Source organism: Elephas maximus, chromosome 25 (genome assembly GCF_024166365.1).
Source record: "Elephas maximus indicus isolate mEleMax1 chromosome 25, mEleMax1 primary haplotype, whole genome shotgun sequence".
NCBI lineage: Eukaryota > Metazoa > Chordata > Mammalia > Proboscidea > Elephantidae > Elephas > Elephas maximus.
In genome coordinates, this window is record NC_064843.1 from 32,398,810 (window position 1) to 32,425,056 (window position 26,247).

Consider the following 26,247-nt stretch of genomic DNA (forward strand, 5'->3'; position numbering starts at 1 on the left):
CCTTCACCTAAAGTAGTTCTTATCTACTATCTAATTAGTGAATGCCCCTCTCCCACCCTCCCTCCCTCCCCGCTCTCGTGACCACAAAAGAATGTTTTCTTCTCTGTTTAAACTATTTCTCAAGTTCTTATAATAGTGGTCTTATACAATCAAATATTGCCCTTTTGATCTTGTATAATTGATTGTTCTAAGGAGCACGTTCCCCTCAGTGTTATTGTTTATTTTATGGGCTTATCTGTTTGGCTGGAAGGTGGCCTCTGGGAATGGCTTCAGTTCCAGGTAGGAAACATGTTTAACAACATTGTGGCAGAATGGCATGTTTGAGGAACTCGAAGAAGTCCTATGTGTTTAAACCATGGGGAAGAATGGGGAGAGTGGTACAAGATGAGGCTGAAGAGATGGACAGGGGCAGATCATGCTGGGCCTTGAAAAACCAGGATAAGGATTTTGGTCTTTATCTAAGCCCAAAGAGCAATAAAATGAATAAACTGTACATAATTTACTTAACCGATAGTCTGTCGTTTGCCGTTTAGGTTCTTCCCAATTTTTTTATTATCGTTTTCTGACAAAAAAATTGTTTTTATTGTGCTTTAGGTGAAAGTTTACAGCCGAAGTTAATTTCTTGTACAAAAATTCATGCACGCATTGTTATGTGACAGTAGTTGCAATTCTTGTAATGTGACAGCACATTCCGTCTTTCCACCCTGGGTTTCCCATGTCTGTCTAACCAGCTCCTGTCCCTTTCTGCCCTCTCACCCTACTTCCAGACAGGAGCACCCATTTGGTCTCATGTATCTGCTTGAACTAAGAAGTACACTCTTCACAAGTATTATTTTGTGTTTTATAGTCCAGTCTAATTTTTGTCTGAAGAGTGGGCCCGGGAATGGTTTCAGTTTAGGGTTAACAGAGTGTCCAGGGGCCATGGCTTCGGGGGTTCCTCCAACGTCAGTCAGACCATTAAGTCTGGTCTTTTTATGTGAATTTGAGTTTTGCTTCATACTTTTCTCCCGCTCTGTCAGGGGTTCTCTATTGTGTTCCCTGTCAGGGCAGTCATTGGTGGTAGCCAGGCACCATCTAGTTCTTCTGGTCTCAGGATGATGGAGTCTCTGGTTTATGTGGCCGTTTTGTCTCTTGGGCTGGTATTTTCCTTGTGTCTTTGGTGTTCATTCTCCTTTGCTCCAAGTGGGTTGGGACCAATTGCTGTATCTTAGATGGCTGCTTGCAAGCTTTTAAGACCCCAGACGTCACTCGCTAAAGTGGGATGCAGAACATTTTCTTAATAAACTGTGTTATCCCCGTTGACCTAGATCTGACAAAATTCTTATGTGTGAGTCTTTAGAGCACACCACAGATGATTTCCCTAGGGTAAATTTCTAGGTGTGGCATTGTCGAATCAAAGGTCATGTGTTTTTTAAAGCTTTTAATAAAATGACCAAACCTTTTGCCGTTGAGCTGATTCTATAGGACTTTTAATAGATATTGTTAAATGATCCCCCAGGAATATTATTCCCACCAGAAGAATACATGAAATGCCCAGTTGTTTACAACTGTCTAAAATTAGTATGACTTTTTTGTATTTTTAATCTTTACCAGTTTAACTGACAAAAAAGCATATCTATTTGTTTTACCTCTGTAGCTTAACACATCTCATTCTTCTGTGTAATATCTTGTTTGGCCTGGTCCTTTATGAGAAGCAATTATTATAGTAACTTTTCTCTAGTCAGTGTTCCCAGTGATGTCTTTTGAAATCCCTGGGTGGTACAAATGGTTAACGTACTCAACTGCTAATTAAAAGGTTGGAGGTTTGATTCCACCCAGAGGTATCTCGGAAGAAAGGCCTACCAATCAACTTTGAAAAAATCAGCCATTGAAAACCCTGTGGAGCACAGTTCTACTCTTGACATACATGGTGTTGCCCTGAGCCAAACCGACTTGATGGCAGCTGGTTTACTGGTTTATACAAATTTTAAATCTCATTCGTTCAATTAACAAATAATGAACGAGTAGTTGCTGTTTATAAGGCATTGTGCTAGACACTAGGAATAAGTTGGAATGGTGAGATTAAAAGACCATTCCAAACTGGGGTACATCCATAAAATGGAATACTACTCAGCCATAAAAAGGGGTGAGCTATCAATACCTGCAAAAACTTGGATGAATCTGAAAGGCATTATGCTGAGCGAAAGAGCCAACCACAAAGGGTTAAAGGCTTCTTGCTGTGTGTCGCTGCTTGCTCTGTAGAGAGCTTGTACCGGTTACACCATCTATATGCATGGGAAAAAAAGCTGGAAGAAATTTCTCAAGGTCGTGAAACTGTGGGATTTTGTTTTCTTTTTTCTGCTTTTTTTCTTTCAAACTTCCTATAATAAATACGTATTGTTTTATAATCATAAAAAGAGAATGTTAATACACAAAAAGATTTTGTTAATCAGAACTTGCACTTTAACAGAAAACCTTAGAGTTTCAAAATAACAAATCTTTATGACATCAAGAGAGCCAGTAAGTAACAGCGTCAGAGTTCACCTTTAGTAAGCTTTACCAGGCAATACCGCACAGGGCGCGTAGGTGGAGAAAACCATCGTGGAGCAATTAGTAGTCCAACTGGGAGGCAAAATGAGGTCCCAAACCAAGGCAGGGCCAGTGGACCAGAAATTTTACTGAAATTTCCTCTCTAGTTCGTTCATGCCTCATGATAAAAGACTGGTATTGTATTGAATAAAATGTCAAATGTTAAAAACACTTCCAAAACTTTTTTGAAAGCCCTCTACAATTATGAAATGAGACTATGTTGTATAATTGTGTTTTTATCGTTTTCCTACAAATTCAGGATGAATTTGAGAAGCTGACGTTCCTAAGAGCCTTGTCTTCTCTCAGCCGAACTTTACCTTATGATGAAACCACAGAATCATTCGTTCAGAGCCACATAGCAGACATTGTGCACATCCTAAATGTAAGTATTATGGCCGTATCACAAATTACTGGGACCACACAAGTCCAGTCTCTTGGCCAGGAAGTTTTTTAATGGCTTCCCCTAGGTTGTCAATTCCTTTAGCCTCTTCCCATATCAGTATCTCTGTATGGAGGAGAAATACTCAGAGGTTCCCCACAAATACAGTCACCCTTGAAAACCAATTAAAAGAGTAGAAAGGAGAGGAGCAGCATTTAAATTTCTTGGTGAGGCCAGTGCTACATTCTCATTAATCAAACAGTAATTTTAAGTCAGGCTCTAGGATAAAATGCCTAGGTTCAAATCCCAGCTCTGCCTCTTCCTAGCTTTTTGTCTTTGGGAATTTACTTAACTTTTCAGTGCCTTAGTTTCTTTATCTATAAAATAAGAACAATAGCCTTGTCTCCTTCACAGAGCTATTACGAGCATTAAGTAAGAAATAAATGTTAGGCATGTAACATGGTACCTAATACATATTAAGCATTTGGGAAACAGGATTGTATTTTTGTAATTTGTCCTATTTTTACTTACTCCAGCCACACTCTGCTATTCATTCCCTTACAAAGTACCTGACAATTCTAGGCACTGTCCTGGGAATTGGGACTACGAAGACAAAGAAGACATAATCCCTGTTCCTGCAGCCAAACAAAGTTCAATCAGCTATCACAGGGGCTGTGATAAAAGTTTAAATGGGTATATTGAGTACACAGAGGACTGAATCAAAAGGTCCAGGAGAGCTTTACAGCAGAGGTAATATACTTGAGCAAGCACTTAACTTTGTGGTGCTTTAGTTCTCTCATCTGTGAAATGCCCCCTTCAGTTCCTCTAAAGCTCTAAAGTTCTGTGAATCTGAGATTTCTTATACGCTCCAGGGATATAAGCAGTTGTTTTTCATACAATAGACCTATAAGGCTGATTAGATTGATGACTGCTTTTCAGAATGGAATGCTAACTATTTAACAGGTTTGTTTAGTGATAGGCAGTTATCAAGGATCTTCCATATCTGGAGCGCTGTGGTACTTTGATAAAGGATAAAGATTTCCTGGAAAATGTAATTCTTGCCCTCCAGGGTCTGGAAGTGACCAGCCTCATAAAGTAAATAGTTTGAGAACCATCCCAAATAATACATCAAGAACAAAGTTATATAATGCAGATGTAAGAATGAATGCAACTCTCGGCTTGGCTGTATTCCTTGGAAAGAGGGCCATAGGCAGCCAGCCATGGCACCCAGCCAAAATGGCATGATTTCAAAGTTCTACTTCCACAAGAATTGGCAGCAGTGGGTTGCCACTTGGCTTTTATTAAAGAAGAACTTTAAGGCACTTGTCAGTCTCATGACCCACACCAATGCACAATTCTTCAGTACCCAAATAAAAAGAGCCAAGGAAGCTAAGAATCAAATGTAGAAAAAAGGGAGAGAAAGCTGCCATAACACTTCACCAAAGAAGGTAACACAAAAAACACATGAAAAGATGCTCACCACCATTGTGATTAGGGAAAAGCAAATTAAAACCACAGTAAGAGTCTACTATATACCCACTAGAATGGCTAAAATAAAAAAAAGCAATACCCAATATTGAGAATATTGAGCAAATAAAACTCATACACTGCTGGTGGGAATGTAAAATGGCACAACCACTTGGAAAAGAAGTTTGGCAATTTCTTTAAAAGTCAAACATAGGATTGCCATATGACCCAGCAATGATCCATTCCTTAGGTGAGATGAAAGTATGTGTCCACACGAAGACCTGAACACTCAGCTCTATTTGTAATAGCCAAATACCATGAACAACCCAAATGCGCATCAACAGATGAATAAATACATTGTGTTATATCTATAACGGCATACTACTCAGCAATGAAAAAGAGTGAGCTATTGATACATACTACAGCTTGGAGGAATCTCAGAATAATTATGCTGAGTGAAAGAAGCCAGACAAAAAAGAAGATATATCGTATGATTCCATTTATATAAAATTCTAGAAAATGCAAACTGATCTATAATAATAGCAGATCAGTGGTTGTCTGGAGATAGGAGCAGGGTGGGGACGGGCAGGAAGGAGGAATACAAAGGGGCTCAAGGAAACTTTTGAGGGTGATGGATATGTTCATTATCTTGATTGTAGTGATGGTTTCATAGATGTAAACATATGTTAAAAGTCATCAAACTGTTCACTTTAAATATTTGCAGTTTTTGTGTCTGTTATACCTCAAAAAAGCTGTAAAGAAATCTGTTGAGAACTTTTAAAAAAAATACAGAATAAAGCTTAAAGAAAATAATGTCAGTGGCAACTGGGACATCATAGGGTAATATAATGACAGGGTTGTGGTGAAATTAATCCAGGTAGATATCCCGATCCAAGCCTTAAAGAATATGATAGATAGGGTTGAGAAAAGAGAAAATAGACCACTGGAGGCCTTAAATGGTAAGCCAGAGATTCCTGCCTGGCTATGCCAAGGCCAGGATCTGCATCTTGCAAGATGGCAGAGTGGCCAAGGAAATAGTTTTAGTGACCCAGCAGCAGACATGGGCATCAAGGCCTGCTATAATAGAATTTTAATATAACCAGACTTGTCCTTCCAAACCAGGACTTTGAACCAATTCAAACCCCTGCAGAGAATTTGAATTTCTAGTAAGTTCTCTGCTGAGAATTTGCATTTCTAACAATTTTCCAGGAAGTTATACATAAGAATCACTTGGGGATCTTAATAACCTGTGAATTCTGATTCAGTATATTTGGGGTAGAAATGCAAATTCTCAGCAGAGAACTTGTTAGAAATGCAAGTTCTCAGCAGGGGTTTGAACCAGAAGGAACCTGTTTGAAGCCCTGTTCCAAAACAAAATCAAACCCACTGCTGTCAATTTCAACTCATAGTGACTCTAAAGGACAGAGTAGAACTGCTCCATAGGGTTTATAAGGAGTGGCTAGTGGATTCAAACTACCGACCTTTTGGTTAGCAGCAAACTTTCAAGCCACTGCGCCATAGCCACCCTATTGGAAAAAAAAAAAACCAAACCTGTTGCCATAGGGTCAATTCCGACTCATTGTGACCCTATTCTCCTCTGCCAGCTTGAGGCTTCACTCTAGCTCTGCATCCTGGGCCCTCCACAAAACCCTGCTTGCTACTGTGTTGTTGCTTAATAGTTAAAGGGTGCACTCAGCATTGAGGAGGCACTGTAAGACTTCAGCAGTAGGCAGGAAATAACAGGGAATGATGTTTCAAAAAGAGTCTTCCATGGTATGAAAATAAATGTTGAAGGAGTTCACAGTGGGCCGAACTAATATGAAAAAACTCTGCTCAATTGTCCTAGTGAGAGTTTGACCTCTTTGAAGCAAGATAAGCAGGAAAGCGAGCAATTTAGGCATTAGCAGACACTGTCTCTAGTTCCAGCTCTGTCAAGCACAAGATTGAGAAGCTTGGACAAATGACTTAGAGTCTCTGAACCTCAGTAACTCTATCTGGAAAATGGAGTCATTAATTCCTGTCTGGCTTTTGTTAAGGCCTTTGAGACAAATGTCTCATTTCATTAAGATTATTCTTGTGGCAAGCTACAAAAACCAACTCTGGCTCACTTAAGTTTAAAAAAAAAAAAAGAATGCTGAGATATCTCTTAGAATCTAGGGAAGAGGTTTAACAAGCAAGCCTCCAGAAGAGCAGGTTCTAGGGGTCTCAAAGGCAGGATCTGCTCTGCTGTCTCCATGACTCAAACCTCTAGCAGCTCGCAGAGTCTGTGTCTGTCACTCTAAAGTACAAAAATCTGGGAGGGAGAATCTGATTGGGCCAAACTGGGTCTGTTCTCCATCCCTGCATCAATCAGATGTGACTGAGCACCCCACCTGGGTATCCATCTCTGTATTGGAGACAGTTCCCAGAGAAGGAGTGATTGCTGTGATCTGGCCAGTCACCACCCCTAGTGGTGCCTGCTAAGACAAGTACTTTACAAATAAAAAGTAGTCTCTCACTTCTGAATTCCCCATAGTGGGTAGCAAAATTGGAAACAAATAATTAACCTTTAATACCTCATTGATTAAAAAAAGAAAACTACAGATTAATTTGGCAGAAGTAGGTCAGAGGGGATTGTAGGCCTGGGGGTTTTGTGAGAGGTATGGCTACAGGAATGGAGAATCGCAGAAAGTACAGAGGAGGAGTGGCTATCACTGTGTTTGATGAATAAAGGAGAAAAGTCACAAATCGTCTTTTTCATGAACTCTGGGGAGGGCACCATTGGCAACTATTCAGGACTGGAGAGGTATGCCTGTTGTAGGAGAAAGATAATGAACTCACTTTTTAACACCAAAATGCCAGATCTTGGCTGTGATTTCAGTGCCATTGTCTTTGAGATAACTAGCTTTTGGCAATTAGAGCCCTTGGAGAGCTGTCAAGAGTCTTATGCTTCATCCCTTGAGGCTATAAAACCATAAAAATAGATGAGCTCTTTGGAGGAATAAGTAAAGGAAGAAGACAAGAGGCCACAAGCAAGATCTCAGAGTTGATAAGTAAGTTGGAAAGTAAGACGAGAAAGAGAAAACTCAGAAAGGCAAGGAAGGAACCTGGTAATAAAAAAAAAACAAAAACCTTATTGATATTTGCTATCTGATGGGCAAGTAGCCTAAGTTCCTAAATGAGGTCATTTTGGCAGCAGGTGAGAAAAGTCCGCTAGAGGCATCTGAAACAAAAGGAGAGATCTGTTCTCAGGATAACTGGAGGTTCCCCAGAACCCTAAGACAGGAAGAGCAGCTCCCGAAGGAAGGCAATGAAATTAGAAAATAAAAAGCTTTCATATACTCAGGACTTTCTATCTCTTATCTTCGTTCCTTTGAATGCATTCTCATTTCTCTTTCTCCCCTTCCTCAAATCAGCTCTGTTACCTTGCCCATAGGGCCCAGTGCTCTCAAATTTTCAATTTTCCCCATTCAGTAGACCAGCCAGACCGAGACTGAAGCTCTTTGTCCCAGTTCCAGATTCTTGAGAGAGAATTTAATTGGCCTTGGTGTCCATTCCTAGACAGATCAGCTGTGATCACCACGGCGGAATAACTTAGCAGAAACATGGCTCTGAGGTGCCCATTCCTCTGGGCCAGGACAGCTCCCAGAGTAAAAGGAGAGACAATCTAGTGAGGCTTCCACTACAATTCTTTACATTTGATCTTCACATCAACTCACTGATACATCTTATCTCCCCTCTTCTCCCTCCCCCCCCCCCCCCCATTTTGCAGATCAGGAAACTCAGGCACAAGGAAGTGAAATAATGCACTCAGGACCACACAACTCAAATCCAGGTGCTGTCTTGCTCCAAAGCCCCTGTTTTTTCCCTCTCCATCATTCTTTAGGTTTTGATAGCGGAGCAGGGCATCTTTCTCCCTGCTGATTTATAATTTGGAGTTTTTCTTTTTCTACAGGAAGGAACTCAGAATAATCAAACCAAACCAAACCCAGTGCCGTCAAGTTGGTTCCGACTCATAGCGGCCTTATAGGACAGAGTAGAACTGCCCCATAGGGTTTCCAAGGAGCGCCCGGCGGATTCGAACTGCACTTAACCACTATGCCACCAGGGTTTCCACTCAGAATAATATTAGGCGCTATAATAGAAATGGATCCCTAGCAGCTTAGTGGTTAAGAGCTCAGGCTGCTATCCAAAAGGTCAGCAGTTTGAATCTACCAGCCAGTCCTTGGAAACCCTACAGGGCAGTTCTACTCTGTCCTGTAGGGTTGCTATGAGTTGGAATTGACTTGACAGCACAGGGTTTGGTTTTTTTGGTATGGTAGAGATGGCTGGCTTAGTCGAAAGAGAAGTTAGGATGCCTAAACTGGAATCATCCAAACTGGAAATAATCACCAGTAATAAAAATAACAACAAACTAACAGTTATTGAGGGCTGTTGGATATTATGAATGAACTCAATTAGTGCTCACAGCCATCCCATGAAGGTAAGGAGTACTGTTACCTCATTTTACAGATAAGGAAACTGAGGCACAGGGAGGTTAAATAAGGTGCCAGCTCAAGCAACTAGTAACAGGCAGAGCCAGCTTCTGGCTCTAGTCCAGAGGGTAAACCCTTAGCCCCTGCCACTTTGCTGCCACTAGTCCTGTGGAGCCGAGGAGCAAGGCCTACTGAAGGACCTGTTGCTGTTCCTGCAAGCCGTCCACCCCCCTCAGCATCTGGCCTAGTCCCTTGGCCCATTTTTGACTCTCTAAAGTTCTTCTCCTCTCATTGCAGCTGCTGTTGCAAGAGGAGCCCCCACATTCTCTCCTCAGCCCTGTGCGCCAGGAGGTCTTCATCACCATTGCTGACTTCAGGTGATAACCTTATGCCCCTTCCATATGTATCTTGGTTCCTCATTCAGGGCCAATGCTAGAGTCAACCAACATGCTCCATATTTTTTACTTCTGACAACTATTTAGATAGGGAAGGGGAAGCCATATCCATGTTTTGTTTCAGAACTCTGATTTCATATATGCTACAATCCATAGCTGAAAGACTTTATTGGAGTTGAGTTTTGTCCAAAGTATATTCAGTGGAAAATTAGTCCCATATATGCTTCATGACAGTAGAGTTTCACAATCAAAGGAATTTGGAAGGGTACCAAAGAGTGTACTTCTCTTGGAAATTCATACTGCACATCATCTGATTAAAGATCCTGAGAAGTCTGGTAGTTAAGAAGTTTTCAACTTGGCTCAACCCACCATTCCTCAAGTTAACTAACATTGAGCAGACCACACTCTGAAAATCATGGTTGATTATATTAGACTGTAGTAGGCTTCCCCCTGTAGTTGAACTGGAGGAAAAGCCTGGAAGGGTATCAGGGACCTCTTGTGGTAGGGGTGGGGTGGGGTGGGGATGGAGGCTCTGAGCCTGAAACACTTTCTCTAACCTTTTTTTGATCTTTATTGAAACAGACTGAAAAGCCCAGCCATTTATCTTTTCCATTCAATGATAACACCAACCAGCCTACCCTTCCATTTTTGGTTACTTAGATCCCTGCTTATCACAATCACATCAAACTCTCCTCCAGCTTGCTATTCCCAAACTGTCTTGTTTTAGTTACCAAGATGTCCATTTGCTGTTTGGCTCTGAAGATCGAGCTGACTTATTCAGTCTTATCATCAAAAGTATAATTACTCTGCCTTCTATAACCAGCCTTGCTCAGCTGCAGGAAATCATGCCAAGTAGGCCCGACAACTCAGAGGTAACTCACACTTTGCTTTAGTAACCTGCCAACCACAGGGTCAGCTGATCTTGGCCTTTGGAGGGTACATTTGATTTTCGGGGACTAGCGAAAAGCCAGAAACCCCGGTGGCGTAGTGGTTAAGTGGTACGGCTGCTAACCGTAAAGGCCGGCAGTTTGAATCTGCCACATACTCCTTAGAAACTCTATGAGGCCGTTCTGCTCTGTCCTATAGGGTCGCTATGAGTCGGAATCAACTCGATGGCAACAGGTTTGGTTTTGGTAGCCATAAACCAAGTCTGGTGAATAAAATATGTAGTTAAATTAGATGGTATCTTTTTTCCTTTTATCTTGTCTTCTTTTTTTCTTCATCACTTTTCTTCCTTTTGTGTTTAAAATAAGGTGGGACTATTCATGTATTTTAACAGATAGTTATTAAGAGTCCCCGAGTGCTAAGCTTTATGATGAGCAGTAGGAATACAGCAGTAAACAAAAACAAAGACCCTTGTGGAGCTTGCATTCTATTGCAAAGAGACACCATTAATAAGTAAATACATAATATGTCAGGTGGCAGTAAGTTCTATGAAAAAATAAAGCCGGGAAAGAAGAGGACAAAGAATACTGCAGTTGAGAGTACAGGGGCTTTTTTTTTAACACGGGGTGGTCAGAGGAATTCCTCCTGATGAGGAGCTAATTGAGAAAAGAGAGGTTGTGGCTATCTGGAGGAGAGGCTTTCAGGCAGAGGGAAGAATAAGTGCAAAGGCTCTGGTTTTCTTTGTGGCTAGTAAACTGGATGGTAAAGCAATTGTCAAAAGGGACTCCGTTCCCCTTTGTTTCTAGATGTCAAAGAGTCACAAGTCAGTCTTTAAAAGTATCTTGATAGTTCCCCCAATGTAGTTCAAATAGTTAACTGTGTCCCCAGTAATGCCTGGGTGTACCATTTGAAATGCAAATTTATTCTATTTCACCTCATGCCACAATTGTCTACTGGTGCTTTTACACAGCTTCTGTTCCTTTGGGTAAAAACCCAAGATAATGAGGAGAACCTTCAAAGTCTGTGCTTGGGGAACTTCAGGTGGGGCGCATCACTGACCTTGTGCCTTTTCAGTGTCTCTACAGGCAGACGTTTCAGGCATTCTCCGAGATGCTCCAGAGTTTAGTGGTAAAAGACCCACATTTGGAAAATCTTGACACCATTTTTGAGGTACACCAGGATATCAGGGGATGATGGAAAACTATTCCTATTAAATAGTGGAAGTGGAAAAAGAAAATGTGGGAGGATTACATTTTAGGAGCAGCATAATAGTTAAGAGTATCAGCTATCAACTTTGAGTCTGAGGCATGGGCTCAGATTCTGACCCTCTGCCATTTACTGGCTATAAGGCCTTCTCCAATAAACTCTGCACAGGCCTTCTGCAATAAATTGCAAGGAATTTAATCTCTTTCTCAGGGTCTAGTTTCCTTGCCTTTAAATGGAAATAATAATTCCTATTTCACAGGGTTACTGCAAGTATTGAATAAATGCCCTTCAGCCAATGATTGCTACAATTATTCTTTAAATGATTATTCCTTACTGGCATAAATGGGTTTCAGGGAATAGTCAGTCTCATGAGCAAGTAAATGGGCAGCTGCCTACCAGCTGGAATGCAGAGGTGGTAAATGACCATCTGCCCCGAATATTTCACCTGTACCTGCTTTAGGATATGCCATTCCGTCATTAGGGATGCATCCGTTGGAATACATTCACTGCCATTCAGTCATCTTGCCTTCTTGTCCTTTATTAAGATGCAAATGACCCAGAAAGGGATGACCTTTTTAATATCATTTATAATTTGCATTTAAGTGCAGATGAACTTTATTCTTGCCATAACCCACTGAAACATTCTCATTGCCAGACTGAATTTCTCCCCTTTCTTCAGTTGTGATTCATACCTTCCTGCCTTGGCAGCTTTGTTTATAAGCCGTTTCTTCTACTTGAAATGCTACCTTTTTTATGAAGCTCCTACTTACGGAAATCACCTTGCCCATGAATCCTTCCCTGACTGTTCCAGGCAGATGGAATTCCTCCATCCTCAACGTTCCTTTAATAGCACTTTATTAATTTTATATTTCTTTCTAAAGTAGATTTGAGAGGGCTAAAAACATACAGAAGAATAGAATAAGTAATTAAAGAAAGTGAGATGAAGGAAAATAAGTCTAGAAAATAAGCCACCCTAGGGCCTGACCAGCTAACTCCCTAGGTCTTCGTGCCTTTGCTTGTCATTCCACCACTTTCAGTTTCAACCCAAACTGGTTTATAATTAGGAAAATATTTTCATTTATAGTAGCGACATGGGGCAGGGGGTGTGGAACTTCTCTGTCCACGTTTTCTTCCAAATAGAATAAAGGTGTTATCCCAAATCTTTACAAACCATTTAGCCTTCCTTTATTTTTCACAGCTCATGGACCCCTGGTTACAGTCAGTCAAAGACCATGAGCGGGAACGGGCCACAGCCAGCATGGCTCAAGTTCTGAAATGCTTATCCAGACATCTCAGCTTGAAGGTAAATCAGTCCTTTAGTTGCAGAGGAAGAAAGATTGAAAGACATCCAATTACTGCCTATTTCCTCTCCATTTCTGACTCCCCAAATTGGGTTATGTATCCCCTTTGTTCTCATGTTTAATAGCATAGCACTTAGCATTATTTGCATATCTGCCCTCTCCTAAAGTATGAGCAACTTGAGACCAATGACTATGTTTATTAATCTTTGCACCTCCATTGTTGAGCACTACAGCTGCAACATAATCTCCTGTTGCTGTCCAGTCGAATTCCGACTCACAGCAACATAATATAGTAAACATTTTTGAATGAATGGGTAAATAAGCGTAACCTGAAAATATCTAAGGGCCCACGGTGGCCTGGTCTCTGGGCATCACTGTGTTAGAACAAATAAAGTCCAATTAATTTAAATATTTCCCAGGATTTCAAAGAGTATCCAGCTCATACACTATGGTATCTCTTTTTAAAATCCCCTTTTCTCTTTCTCAGTCTACTCCTCAGTTTTTCTGAATCATCTCCCATAACTCCTAATAAAGAATTCCCCAAACCTAAGATTTTCCTTCCTGAATCTATTCTTTTTTCCATCTGCTAATCCCTCTTTCTCCCTTCTAAGTAGATCCTCTCTTTCTCCCTTCTAAGGAGATCCTTTAGCCGCTAGAGCTCCTCCTGTTCTCCATTCTGTATAATAAGGCCCTGGTATTGGAAGAGAAATTGGTGGGGTAGAAAGGCTAGGTGGCTTATTCCAGAATTTTCTTTAGAGAATTTGTCCTTAATACAAATGTCCTAACAGACTCACTTAAAAGGAGTGTATTCCACTAACTTTCTTACTTCTCATGTTGAAAATATATCCAAACTTTCCACCTCCTTATTGAAGTAAGTTCAGTCTTTACTTCAGATGCTACTTCTTTTTTTCTGTCCTTAGTGAATGAAATCAAGTAACTTATAGCCATCACTCATTATCATCATTATTCTGGTCATCTCTGCCTACCTTTTTATCCTGGTAACAACAATGCATTGTTCTTTCTTCTGCATTCCTCAGCTTCTAACTTTGACTGCAGATTAAAGAAGAAAAGAGTTTCATAAGACTCCCCTGTATCTCTCCAGGCCCTGGAGATCTTCATTAATCCTTTCTTTCCTAAGGAGAATTGTTAATGCAGGGGTTTTTAATCCGAGTACCATTGGAGTCAGTGAACATCCTAAAGTTGTACGCAGAATTCTGTGTGGTGCAGTATGCTGGATTTTTCTGAGGGCTATCCGTCTCAAACCAAAAAACTAAACCCACTGCCATCAAGTCAATGCTGAGGACTCTCCATAGCTTTTCTTAAATCAACTTTATTGAGGTATAATTTATAGACAATGAATTAATCCAATTTAAGTATACATTTCAGTGAATTTTGACGAATATATATACCCTGGGTCCCTAGCCTTTTTTCTTATTCTTAAAGGAACCCGAAGAGGTAAAGAATTAAAAAAGAAAATGTTAGAGAAGAACCGCTTAGTGGTCAGAGTAGGAGCGTAATTCTCTGGTGTCCTTTTCTTTGTCTTAATAAAGCTTGGTTTTGTTTTTTTTTTTTTTTTTTAATAAATATATGCTTATTATAGAAAAATTTTAAATGTTTTTTAAAAGTATAAGAAAGAAAAATTAGTAGATTATCATCCAGAGATAGCCACTGTTAATATTTTTATTTATTTCTTCCAGGTTTTTCTTAAGTCGCTGAGTATATTGGGGTAGGAACTTCTACTTGAGTCTTTTGTAACATATTCCCTACATAGCAAAAGTTTTCTTCTTAAAATCTATGTCATTCTTTTGATCCAGTCATTTCCAACTGTTCTCAAAATACAAAGCCTTGTATAATCTAGCTTCTGCCTGCCTCTCTACACCTCCTGACTTACTACACTCCAGCTCAAGGCTGCCTTTACATTCCTCACCACATAAAGCTCTTCCTGCCTCATAGCCTCTCCTGCTTCTACCTGGAAGGACTTTACCCGACTCTTCACATAGCTAGTCCTTCCTCATTCTCTGCTTAGCTCAAATGCCTCCACATCAAAAAGGACTTTGCTTGCCACAGATAGGTCTGCCTTTAGTCTTTATCTTATCACTCTCTTCCTTCCTAGGGCTTCTTAGGATTATTTCTTTAATGACTTATTCTTTCCTTTCCTCTGGTAGAATGTAGATTCTATCAGTGCTTACGTTTGTCTTCTTCAACACAGTATCCACAGTGTCTAGCACAGGATCTGCTATATAGTACAGGCATACCTTGAAAATATCTTGAGTTTGGTTCCAGACCACTGCAATAAAGCAAATACAATAAAGCGAGTCACCAATTTTTTGGTTTCCCAGTGAATATGAAAGTTACGTTTACACTATACTGTAGTCTGTTAAGTGTGCAATAGCATTACGTCTAAAAAACAAATGTGCATGCCTTAATTAAAAAATACTTTATTGCTAAGAAAGCTAACCATCATCTGATCCTTCAGCAAGTCATAATCTTTTTGCTGGTAGAGGGTCGTGCCTCAAAGTTCATGGCTGCTGACTGATCAGGGTAGTGATTGCTGAAGGTTGGGGTGGCTGTGGCAATTTTTTTAAATAAGACAACGATGAAGTTTGCCACGTCAGTTCTTTCTTTCACGAAAGATTTCTCTGTAGCATGTGATGCTGTTTGATAGCATTTTACCCACAGTAGAACTTCTTTCAAAATTGGAGTCAGTCCTCTCAAACCCTGCCACTGCTTTATCAACTAAGTTTATATAATATTCTAAATCCTTTGTTGTCATTTCAATGATGTTTGTAGCATCTTCACCAAGAGCAGATGCCATCTCAAGAAACCACTTTCTTCATTCATCCATAAGAAGCAACTCCTCATTAGTTAAAGTTTTGTCAAGAGATTGCAGCAATTCAGTCACATCTTCAGGCTCCACTTCTAATTCTAGTTCTCTTGCTATTTCCACCACATCTGCAGTTACTCCCTCCACTGAAGTCTTGAACCCCTCAAAGACATCCATGAGAGTTGGAATCAACATCTTCCAAACTCTTGTTAATGTTGATATTTTGACTTTATCCCATGAATCACGAATATTCTTAATGGCATTTAGAATGGTGAACCCTTCCCAGAAGGTTTTCAATTTACTTTGGCCAGATCCATCAGAGGAATCATTATCTATGGCAGCAGTAGCCTTCTGAAATGTATTTCTTAAATAATAAGACTTAAAAGTCAAAATTACTCCTTGATCCATGGGCTGTAGAATGGATGTTGTATTAGCAGACATGAAAACAACGTTAATCTCCTTGTACGTTTCCATCAGAGCTCTTGGGTGACCAGGTGCTTTGTCAATGAGCAGTAATATTTTGAAAGAAATCTTTTTTCTGAGTATAAATCTCAATGGTGGGCTTAAAATATTCAGTAAACCATATTGTAAACAGATATGCTGTCATCCAGCCTTTGTTCTATTTATAGAGCACAGGCAGAGTAGATTTAGCATAATTCTTAAGGGCCCTAGAATTTTCAGAATGGTAAATGAGCACAGGCTTCAACTTAAAGTCACCAGCTGCATTAGCGCCTGACAAGAGAGTCAGCCTGTCCTTTGAAGCTTTGAAGCCAGGCATTGACTTCTCCTCTCTGGCTGTGAAGGTCCTAGATGGCACCTTCTTCCAATAGAAGGCTGTTTTGTCTACATTGAAAATCTGTTGTTTAGTGTAGCCACCTTCATCAGTTATCTTAGTGATCATCTGAATAACTTGCCGCAGCTTCTACATCAGCACTTGCGTCACCTTGCAGTTTTGTATCATGGAGACAGCTTCTTTCCTTAAACCTCATGAACCAACCTCTGCTGGCTTCATACTTTTCTTCTGGAGGTTCCTAACTTCTCTCAGCCTTCATAGAACTGAATAGAGTTAGGGCCTTGCTTTGGATTAGGCTTTGGTTTAAGAGAATGTTATTCCTGGTTTTATCTTCTATCCAGACCACTAAAACACTCTCCATATCAGCAATAAGGCTGTTTTGCTTTCTTGTCATTTGTGTGTTCACTGGAGTAGCACCTTTAATTTCCTTCAAGAACTTTTCCTTTGCATTCACAGCTTGGCCGTGTGGCACAAGAGGCCTAGCTTTTGACCTGTCTCGACTTCCGACATGCCTTCCTCACTAAGTTTAATCATTTCTAGCTTTTGATTTAAAGTGAGAGGTGTATTATTCTTCCTTTCATTTGAACACTTAACAGGCCATTGTAGGGTTATTAACTGGCCTAATTTCAATATTGTTTTGTCTCGGGGGATAGGGAGGCCTGAGGAGAGGGAGAGAGACACGGGAATGGTAGGTTGGTGGAGCAGTCAGAACATATGCAACATATATCAGTTAAGTTCACCGTCTTGTATGGGCACTATTTGTAGTGCCCAAAACAATTACACTGTTATCACTGATCACTCGTTTATACACACCAAAAGTCTTCACCAAAAGTTTAAAAAGAGAACCTACAGACTAGGAAAAAAATTTTGGCTATGACAAATTCAACAGAGGTCAAATCTCTAAAATCTATAGGGAAAATCCAGCACCTCTACAACAAAAAGACAATCCAGTTAAAAACTGGGCAAAGGATATGAGCATGCCCTTCACCAAAGAAGACATTCAGGCAGCTAACAGACACATGAGGAAATGCTCACAATAACTAGCCATTAGAAAAATGTAGATGAAAACTACAAAGAGGTACCATCTCAACCCAATGTAACTGGCATGAATCAAAACAGATAATAAGAAATGTTGGAGAGGTTGCAGTGAGCTTGGAAGTCTTATGCACTGCTGATGAGAATGCAAACTGGTACAAGTGTTTTGGGAAACAATAGGGCATTTTCTTAAAAAGCCAGAAATAGAAATACCATACAATCTAGCAATCCCATTCCTAGGAATATATCCTAGAGAAATAAGAGCTGTCACACAAATAGACATATGCACCCCATGTTCATTGCAGAATTACTGAAAATAACAAAAAGATGGAAACAACTTACGTGCCCATTAACAGATGAGTGGTTAAACAAACTATGGTACATATACACAAAGGCATACTATACAATCATAAAGAACAATTATGAATCTCAAAAACATCGGACAACATGGATGAATCTGGAGGGCATTGTGCTGAGTGAAATAAGTCAATTACAAAAGGACAAATACTGTATGAGACCAGTATTATAAAAACTCAAGAAAAGGCTTACACACAGAAACAATCTTTGATGGTTAGGAGGAAGGGGTTTGGTGAGAGAAAAACACTAAATAGATAGTAGATACATGGTAACTTTGGTGACGGGAAGACAGTAGATAATACTGGAGAAGTCAGCACAACTTGACCAAGGTAAAGTCGTAGAAACTTCAAAGACACAGCCAGACTCCCTGAGGGACCAAATTACTCAGGTGATGGCTAAGGACCATGGCCTTGGGGGATATCTAGGTCAATAGGCATAACATAGTTTATAAAGTAAATGTTCTAATCCGACTGTGGTGAGTAGCGTCTGGGTCTTAAAAGCCTGTGAACAGCCATGTAAAATACATCCACTGGTCTTATCCCAGATGAAACAAAGCAGAATGAAGAAAACCAAAGACACAAGGGGAAGATTAGTCCAAAGGACTAATGGACCACAACAAACACAACCTCTGCCAGACTGAGCTCAGAACAACTACACGGTGCCCAGCTACCAGCACTGACTGCTCTGACAGGGATCACAATAGAGGGTCCCAGAAAGAGCAGGAGAAAAATGTAGAACAAAATTCAAATTCACACACAAAGACCAGATTTGGAGGGCAAGGCCAAGATGGAGGAATAGCCAGATGCTTCCAGCAATCCCTCTTACAACAAAGACTCCAAAAAGCAAGTGAAATGATTATATTTATGACAAGCCAGGAGCCCTGAACATCAAAGGCAAAGTTGGGAAATGGACTGAGCGGCAGGGAGAGGGGGAGACAGTTCAGAAGCTGAGAGGAGAAGCCGGACCTGAATCGCCGGGATCCTTCAGGCACCATTCCTGGGAGCGGCTGCGGCAGGCTGGTGGTAGTGTTCAGCAGCAGTTTCGTCGAGCAAACAGCCAGCATCACAGCCTACTCACACGTCTGGAACCACAGAAAAATGGCACTCTCAGCAAAAGCTAAGTACTTGTGTACGTTTTACCATGCCCCCCCACCCCCAAACCAGCTTCAGAGGCTGTTGATTTCCCTGGGCCTGAGATAGGCCCTGTTGAGTGCCCAGAGCCATTTTCCTGAACTTGCAGAAGGAATAAATTCACAATTGAGGGAAAAGATAATTTGCCGGTTCCACTAACCAGGGGAGCTAAGGACAGAAGCGGCTCCTGTCCAGGCATAAAAGGTTCATGGACTTTGAATACCTTCCCCCCCGCCCCCGCACGTGGACCTATGTGGGCCTATTTCAGGAGAAGAGGCCCTTGTTTGCAGACCACAATTGTTTTCAGCTGTGAGGTGGAGCGATGGGTGTTTGATGTTTGATACAGCTTTGCCTATTAAACGGGGTCCTCACCTGCCCACATCAGGGGCCTGGGGACTGGTGGCTGGACTCAGGTCACCCAGCCACCCACGACAGGGGTCCAAGGATAACTGGTACCTCCTAGTCCGTACAACCAAAAGCATTGGGTGCCCATGATCCATCTGCAGAATTCACCCACCTGTATGCTCTAGGGAAGAGGGACACACTTTCCTCAGACATTTGGGGGATGATTCTCAGTGCCCTGCCTTGTTCAGAGCATGACCCCCTGCTTCAACAAGGTACTGGTACCTACACCAATCACCCCTGCCCCTCTAAGACTAGGACAGAGCCTGTACCACATACTTGATGACCTGGACACCTGAGCTAAATCCATACAAGAAAAATGAATGGACTCCTAGACTGATACACCTGGTAACAGCTCTAGCCATCTGATGACACGACATCAGAGCTTCAAAGGTGAAAATAATCAAGCTAGCTCACTCAAGCAACCTACTTGGGCATATCAAAACAAAACAAAGCAAGAACCTAGGATACAGTAAGCAAACAAAATAAACTAATACAATAATGTAGATGGCATGGAGACAACAGTCAATATCAAATCACATAAAGAAACAGACCAAGCTCTCAAAGTACCAAGGGGTCTTCTAGATGAAGGTGCCTTCTTGGAATTAGCAGATGCAGAATACAAAAGATTAATATACAGAACCGTACAAGACATCAGGAAGGAGATCAGGCAATACGCAGAACAAGCCAAGGAACACACAAACAGTTGAAGAAATTAAAAAGGTTATTAAAGGACATAATGAAAAATTTAATCTGCAAGAATCCATAGAGAGACAGCAATCAGAAATTCAGAAGATTAACAATAAAATTACAGAATTAGATAATAGAAAGTCAGAGGAGCAGAATTGAGCAAGTGGAAGGCAGAACTGGTGAGCATGAAGATAAAGCACTTGGCACAAATATATTTGAAGAAAAATCAGATAAAAGTCTTTTTAAAAATGAAAAAAATATAATGTGGGACCCTATCAAGAGAAATAACCTATGAACGATTGGAGTACCAGAACAGGGAGGGACAACAGAAAATACAGAGAGAATTGTTGAAGATTTGTTGGCAGAAAACTTCCCTGAAGTGAAAAATGAGAAGATATCTATCCAAGATGCTCATTGAACTCCACATAAGGTAGATTTCAAAAGAAAGTTAACAAGGCATTATAATCAAACTTGCCAAAACCAAAGATAAAGAGAGAATTTTAAGAGCAGCTAGGGATAAACGAAAAGTCACCTACAAAGGAAAGTCAATGAGCAAAACTCAGACTACTCGGCAGAAACCATGCAGGCAAGAAGACAATGGGATGATTTATATAAAGCATTGAAGCATGAAAATTGCCAGCCAAGAATCATACCCAGCAAAACTGTCTCTCAAATATGAAGGCGAAATTAGGACATTTCCAGATAAACAGAAGTTGAGGGAATTTACAAAAACCAAACCAAAACTACAAGAAATACTAAAGGGAGTTCTTGGGTTAGAAAATCAATATCAGGTAGCAACCCAAGACTAGAACACTGGACAGAGCAATCAGATGTCAACCCAGACAGGAAAATCACAAAAATAAATCAAGATTAAAAAAAAAACCTCAAAACAGGGAAACAGCAATGTCATTATGTAAAAGAAAACAACATTAAAACAATAAAGAGGGTCTAAGAAATGTAGTCATATATCTTTCATATGGAGAGAAAGGCAAGGTGATATAAAGAAATAAAAGTTAGGTTTAAACTTAGAAAAATAGGGGTAAATATTAAGATAACCACAAAGGCGATTAACTATCCTACTCATCAAAATAAAATACAAGAAAAAAATAGAGACTCAGCAGAAACAAAAACAACAATGAGTAAGGGAAAAAGATAATATATAAACTACACAGCACAAAAAATTAAGGGGGAAAAAGAAACTATCAACAACACACAAAAAAAGACATCAAAATGACAGCACTAAGTTCATACCTATCCATAATTACGCTGAATGTAAATTGACTAAATGCACCAATAAAGAGAGAGTGGCAGAATGGATTAAAAAAACATGATCCATCTATATGCTACCTACAAGCGACACACCTTAGACTTAGAGACATGAACTAAAACTCAAAGGATACAAAAAAAATAAGCAAACAACAATCAAAAAAGAGCAGGAGTGGCAATATTAATTCCTGACAAAATAGACTTTAACGTTAAATGCACCACAAAGGATAAAGAAGGACACTATATAAAGACTAAGGGGTCAATATGCCAGAAGGATATAACCATATTAAATATTTATGCACCCAATGACAGGGCTATAGATCATAAAACAAACTCTGACAGCACTGAAAAGTGAGATAGACAGCTCCAAAATTATAGTAGGAGACTTCAACACACAACTTTCAGTGAAGGACGGGACATCCAGAAAGAAGCTCAATAAAGACGCGGAAGATCTAAATGCCACAATCAACCAACTTGACCTCGTACACATATACAGAACACTCCACCCAACAGCAACCAACTATACTTTCTTTTCTAGTGCACATGGAACATTCTCTAGAATAGAGAACATATTAGGTCATAAAGCAAGTCTTAGCAGAATCCAAAACATTGAAATATTACAAAGCATCTTCTCTGACCATAAGGCCATAAAAGTAGAAACCAATAACAGAAAAAGCAGGGGAAAAAAAGGAAACACTTGGAAACTGAACACTACCCTGCTAAAAAAAGACTGCATTATAGAAGACATTAAGGATGGAATATAAAATTCATGGAACCCAATGAGAATGAAAATACTTCCTTCCTATCAGAACCTTTGGGACACAGCGAAAGCAGTGTTCAGAGGTCAATTTACATCAATAAATGCACACATACAAAAAGAAAGGGCCAAAATCAAAGAATTACCCCTACAACTTGAACAAATAGAGAGCAACAAAAGAAACCTTCAGGCAACAGAAGAAAGCAAATAATAAAAATTAGAGCAGAATTAGATAGAAAACAGAAAAAAAAAATTGAAAGAATTAACAAAACCAAAAGCTGGTTCTTTGAAAAAAATTGCAAAAATCATAAACCATTGGCCAGACTAAGAAAAGATAAAACAGGAGAAGAAGCAAATAACCCAAATAAGAAATGAGATGGGCCATATCACAACAGACCAACTGAAATTAAAAGAATCATGTCATATTACTACAAAAAATTGTACTTTAACAAATTTGGAAACCTAGAAGAGATGGATGAATTCCAAGAAATACACTACCTACCTAAACTAACACAATCAGAAGTAGAACAACTAAATAGACCCAAAACAAAAAGAGATTGAAAAGGTAAACAAAAAACTCCCAACAAAAGAAAGCCCTGGCCTGGATGGCTTCACTGCAGAGTTCTACCAACCTTTCAGAAAAGAGTTAACACCACTACTACTAAAGGTATTTCAGAGCATAGAAAAGGATGGAATACTTCCAAACTCATTCTATGAAGCCAATATATCCCTGATATCAAAACTAAATAAAGACACCACAAAAAGAAAATTACAGACCTATATCCCTCATGAATTTAGATGCAAAAATCCTCAACAAAATTCTAGCGAATGTAATTCAACAACATATCAAAAAAATAATTCACCATGACCAAGTGGGATTCATACAAGGTATGCAGGGATGGTTCAACATTAGAAACACATTGTAATCCACCACATAAATAAAACAAAAGACAAGAATCACATGATTTTATCAATTGATGCAGAAAAGACATTTGACAAAGCTCACCACCCATTCATGATAAAAAAACTCTCAGCAAAATAGGAATAGAAGGAAAATTCCTCAGCATAACAAAGGGCATTTATAGGAAGCCAACAGCCAACCTCATCCTAAATGGAGAGTGTCTGAAAGCATTCCCCTTGAGATCGGGAACCAGACAAGGATGCCCTTTATCACCGCTCTTATTCAACATTGTGCTAGAGGGTCTAGCCAGAGCAATTAGGCGAGATAAAGAAATAAAAGGCATACAGATCGGCAAGGAAGAAGTAAAAGTATCTCTGTTTGTAGATGACTTGATCTTATACACAGAAAATCCTCAAGAAAACTACTGAAATTAATAGAAGAGTTCAGCAGACTATCAGGATACAAGATAAACATACAAAAATCAGTTGGATTCCTCTACACTGACAAAAAGAACATTGAAGAGGAAATCACCAAATCAATACCATTCACAGTAGCCCCCAAGAAGATAAAATACTTAGGAATAAGTCTTACCAGAGATGTAAAAGACTTATACAAACAAAACTGCAAAACACTACTGCAAGAAACCAAAAGAGACCTACATAAGTGGAAAAACATATCTTGCTCACAGATAGGAAGACAACATTGTAAAAATGTCTATTCTAACAAAAGCCATCTATATATACAATGCATCTCCGATCCAAATTCCAACTACATTTTTTAATGAGATGCAGAAATAAATCACCAACTTCATAAGGAAGGGAAAGAGGCCCTGGATAAGTAAAGCATTGCTGAAAAAGAAAAACAGGGTGGGAGGCGTCAGCCTACCTGATTTTAGAACCTATTATGCCGCAACAGTAGTCAAAACAGCCTGGTACTAGTACAAAAACAGATATGTCGACCAGTGGAACAGAATTGAGAATCCAGACATAAATCCATCCACATATGAGTTGTTGATATTTGACAAAGGCCCAAACTCAGTTAAATGGGGAAAAGACAGTCTTTTTAAAAAATGGTGCTGACATAACTGGATATCCATCTGCAAAAAAATGAAACAAGATCCATCCCTCACCCCATGCACAAAAATGAACTGAAAATCAATCAAAGACCTAAATGTGAAGTCTAAAAATGATAAAGATCATGGAAGAAAAAATAGGAACAATATTAAGAGCCCTAATACATGGCATAAACGGTATACAAAACATTACTGACAATGCCGAAGAGAAACTAGATCAAACACCAATGCTCATCCAAAGACTTCACCAAAAAAGTAAAAAGATTACCTACCGACTGGGAAAAAGTTTTTAACTATGACATTTCCAATTGGCGCCTGAACTCTAAAATCTACGTAATACTGCAAAAACTCAACTACAAAAAGCCAAATAAACCAATTATAAAATGGGCAAAAGTTATGAACAGGCACTTCACCAAAGACGACATTCAGGTAGCTAACAGATACGTGAGGAAATGCTCATGATCATTAGCCATTAGAGAAATGCAAATCAAAACTGCAATGAGATTCCATCTCACTCCAACAAGGCTGGCATTCATCCAAAAACACGAAATAATAAATGTTGGAGAGGCTGTGGAGAGTCTGGAACACTTACACACCACTGGTGGGAATGTAAAATGGTACAAACACTTTGGAAATCAATTTGGCACTTCCGTAAAAAGCTAGAAATAGATCTACCATATGATCCAGCAATCCCACTCCTTGGAATATATCCTAGAGAAATAAGAGCCTTTACACGAATGGATATATGCACACCCATGTTCATTGCAGCACTGTTTATAACAGCAAAAAGAGGTGCCCATCAACGGATGAATGGATAAATTATGGTATATTCACACAACGGAATACTACTCATCGATAAAGAACAATAATGAAACCATGAATCGTTTCATAACATGGAGGAATCTGGAAGGCATTAAGCTGAGTGAAATTAGTTGCAAAAGGACAAATATTGTATATGACCACTATTATAAGAACTTGAGAAATAGTTTAAAAAGAGAAGAAAATATTCTTTGATGGTTATGAGGGGGGAGGGAGGAAAGGAGAGGGGCTTTCACTAATTAGGTAGTAGATAAGAACTATTTTAGATGAAGGGAAAGACAACACACAATACAGGAGAGGTCAGCACAACTGGACTAAACCAAAAGCAGAGAAGTTTCCTGAAAAAACTGAAAGTTTTGAAGGCCAGCATAGTAGGAGTGTGGGTTTCGGGACCATGGTTTCAGGGGACATCTAGGCCAATTGGCATAATAAAATCTGTTAAGAAAACATTCTGTATCCCACTTTGGAGTGTAGCGTTTGGGGTCTTAAACACTAGCAAGCGGCCATCTAAAATGGATCAATTGGTCTCAACCCACCTGGAGCAAAGGAGAATGAAGAACACCAAATACACCAGGTAATTATGAGCCCAAGAGACAGAAAGGGCCACATAAACTAGAGACTACATCAGCCTGAGACCAGAAGAACTAGATGACTACAACCGATGAGTACCCTGACAGGGAACACAACAGAGAACCCCTGAGGGAGTAGGAGAGCAGTGGGATGCAGACCCCGAATTCTCATAAAAAGAGCAGACTTAATGGTCTGAGACTAGAAGGACACTGGTGATCATGACCCCAGTCCTTCTGTTAGCCCAAGATGAACCATTCCCAAAGTCAACTGTTCAAACAGGGATTGGACTGGACAATGGGATCGAAAATGATACGGGTGACGAATGAGCTTCTTGGAGCAAGTAGACACATGAGACTGTTGGCATCTCCTATCTGGAGGCGAGATGAGAGGGCAGAGGGGCTCAGAAGCTGGCCTAATGGACACGAGAAGAGAGAGTGGAGAGAAGGAGCGTGCTTTCTCATTAGGCGGAGAGCAGTTAGGAGTATATAGCAAGGTGTTTATAAGTTTTTGTATGAGAGACTGACTTGATTTGTAAACTTTCACTTAAAGCACAATAAAAATTAAAAAAATAAAAATAAGACCAAACTTGATGTTCTGACAGAGACTGGAGAAACCCCAAGAGTATGACCCCAGACACCCTTTTAACCCAGGACTGAAGTCACTCCCATGGTTCACTCTTCAGCCAAACATTAGGTCTATAGGGCAAAGAATAACATGTGAGGAATGTGCTTCATAGTTCAATCATGTTATGAGAGTAAATGGGCACACCAGCCCAAAAGCAAAGACTAGAAGGCAGGAAGGTACAGGAAAGCTGGACGAATGGAAATGGAACTCAGGGTGACACGGAGAGAGTGTTGACACATTGTGGGATTGGCAACCAACATCTTGAAAAAATTTGTGTATTAATTGTTTAATGAGAAATTGATTTGCTCTGTAAACTTTCACCTGAAGCACACACACAAAAAAGATCACCATA

General features: G+C 39.9%; 1 protein-coding gene across 12 annotated transcripts in view; it reads left to right on the plus strand.

Annotated features, from left to right (window-relative positions):
* The window catches only part of MROH8 (maestro heat like repeat family member 8), a 90,366-nt gene that overhangs the window by 9,289 nt on the left and 54,830 nt on the right, over window positions 1-26,247 (plus strand). For 11 of the 12 annotated variants that reach the window (XR_007515464.1, XM_049870034.1, XM_049870032.1 and 8 more), the window contains exons 4-8: window positions 2,828-2,950; window positions 9,166-9,245; window positions 9,991-10,135; window positions 11,223-11,318; window positions 12,553-12,657. Coding sequence is in view for 11 of the 12 variants with exons in the window: in XM_049870034.1 (XP_049725991.1) it covers window positions 2,828-2,950; window positions 9,166-9,245; window positions 9,991-10,135; window positions 11,223-11,318; window positions 12,553-12,657 (549 nt within the window). In the remaining variant the exon portion in view is untranslated. The remainder of the gene's footprint in view (window positions 1-2,827; window positions 2,951-9,165; window positions 9,246-9,990; window positions 10,136-11,222; window positions 11,319-12,552; window positions 12,658-26,247) is intronic. The other variant, XM_049870041.1, reaches the window with a different exon arrangement.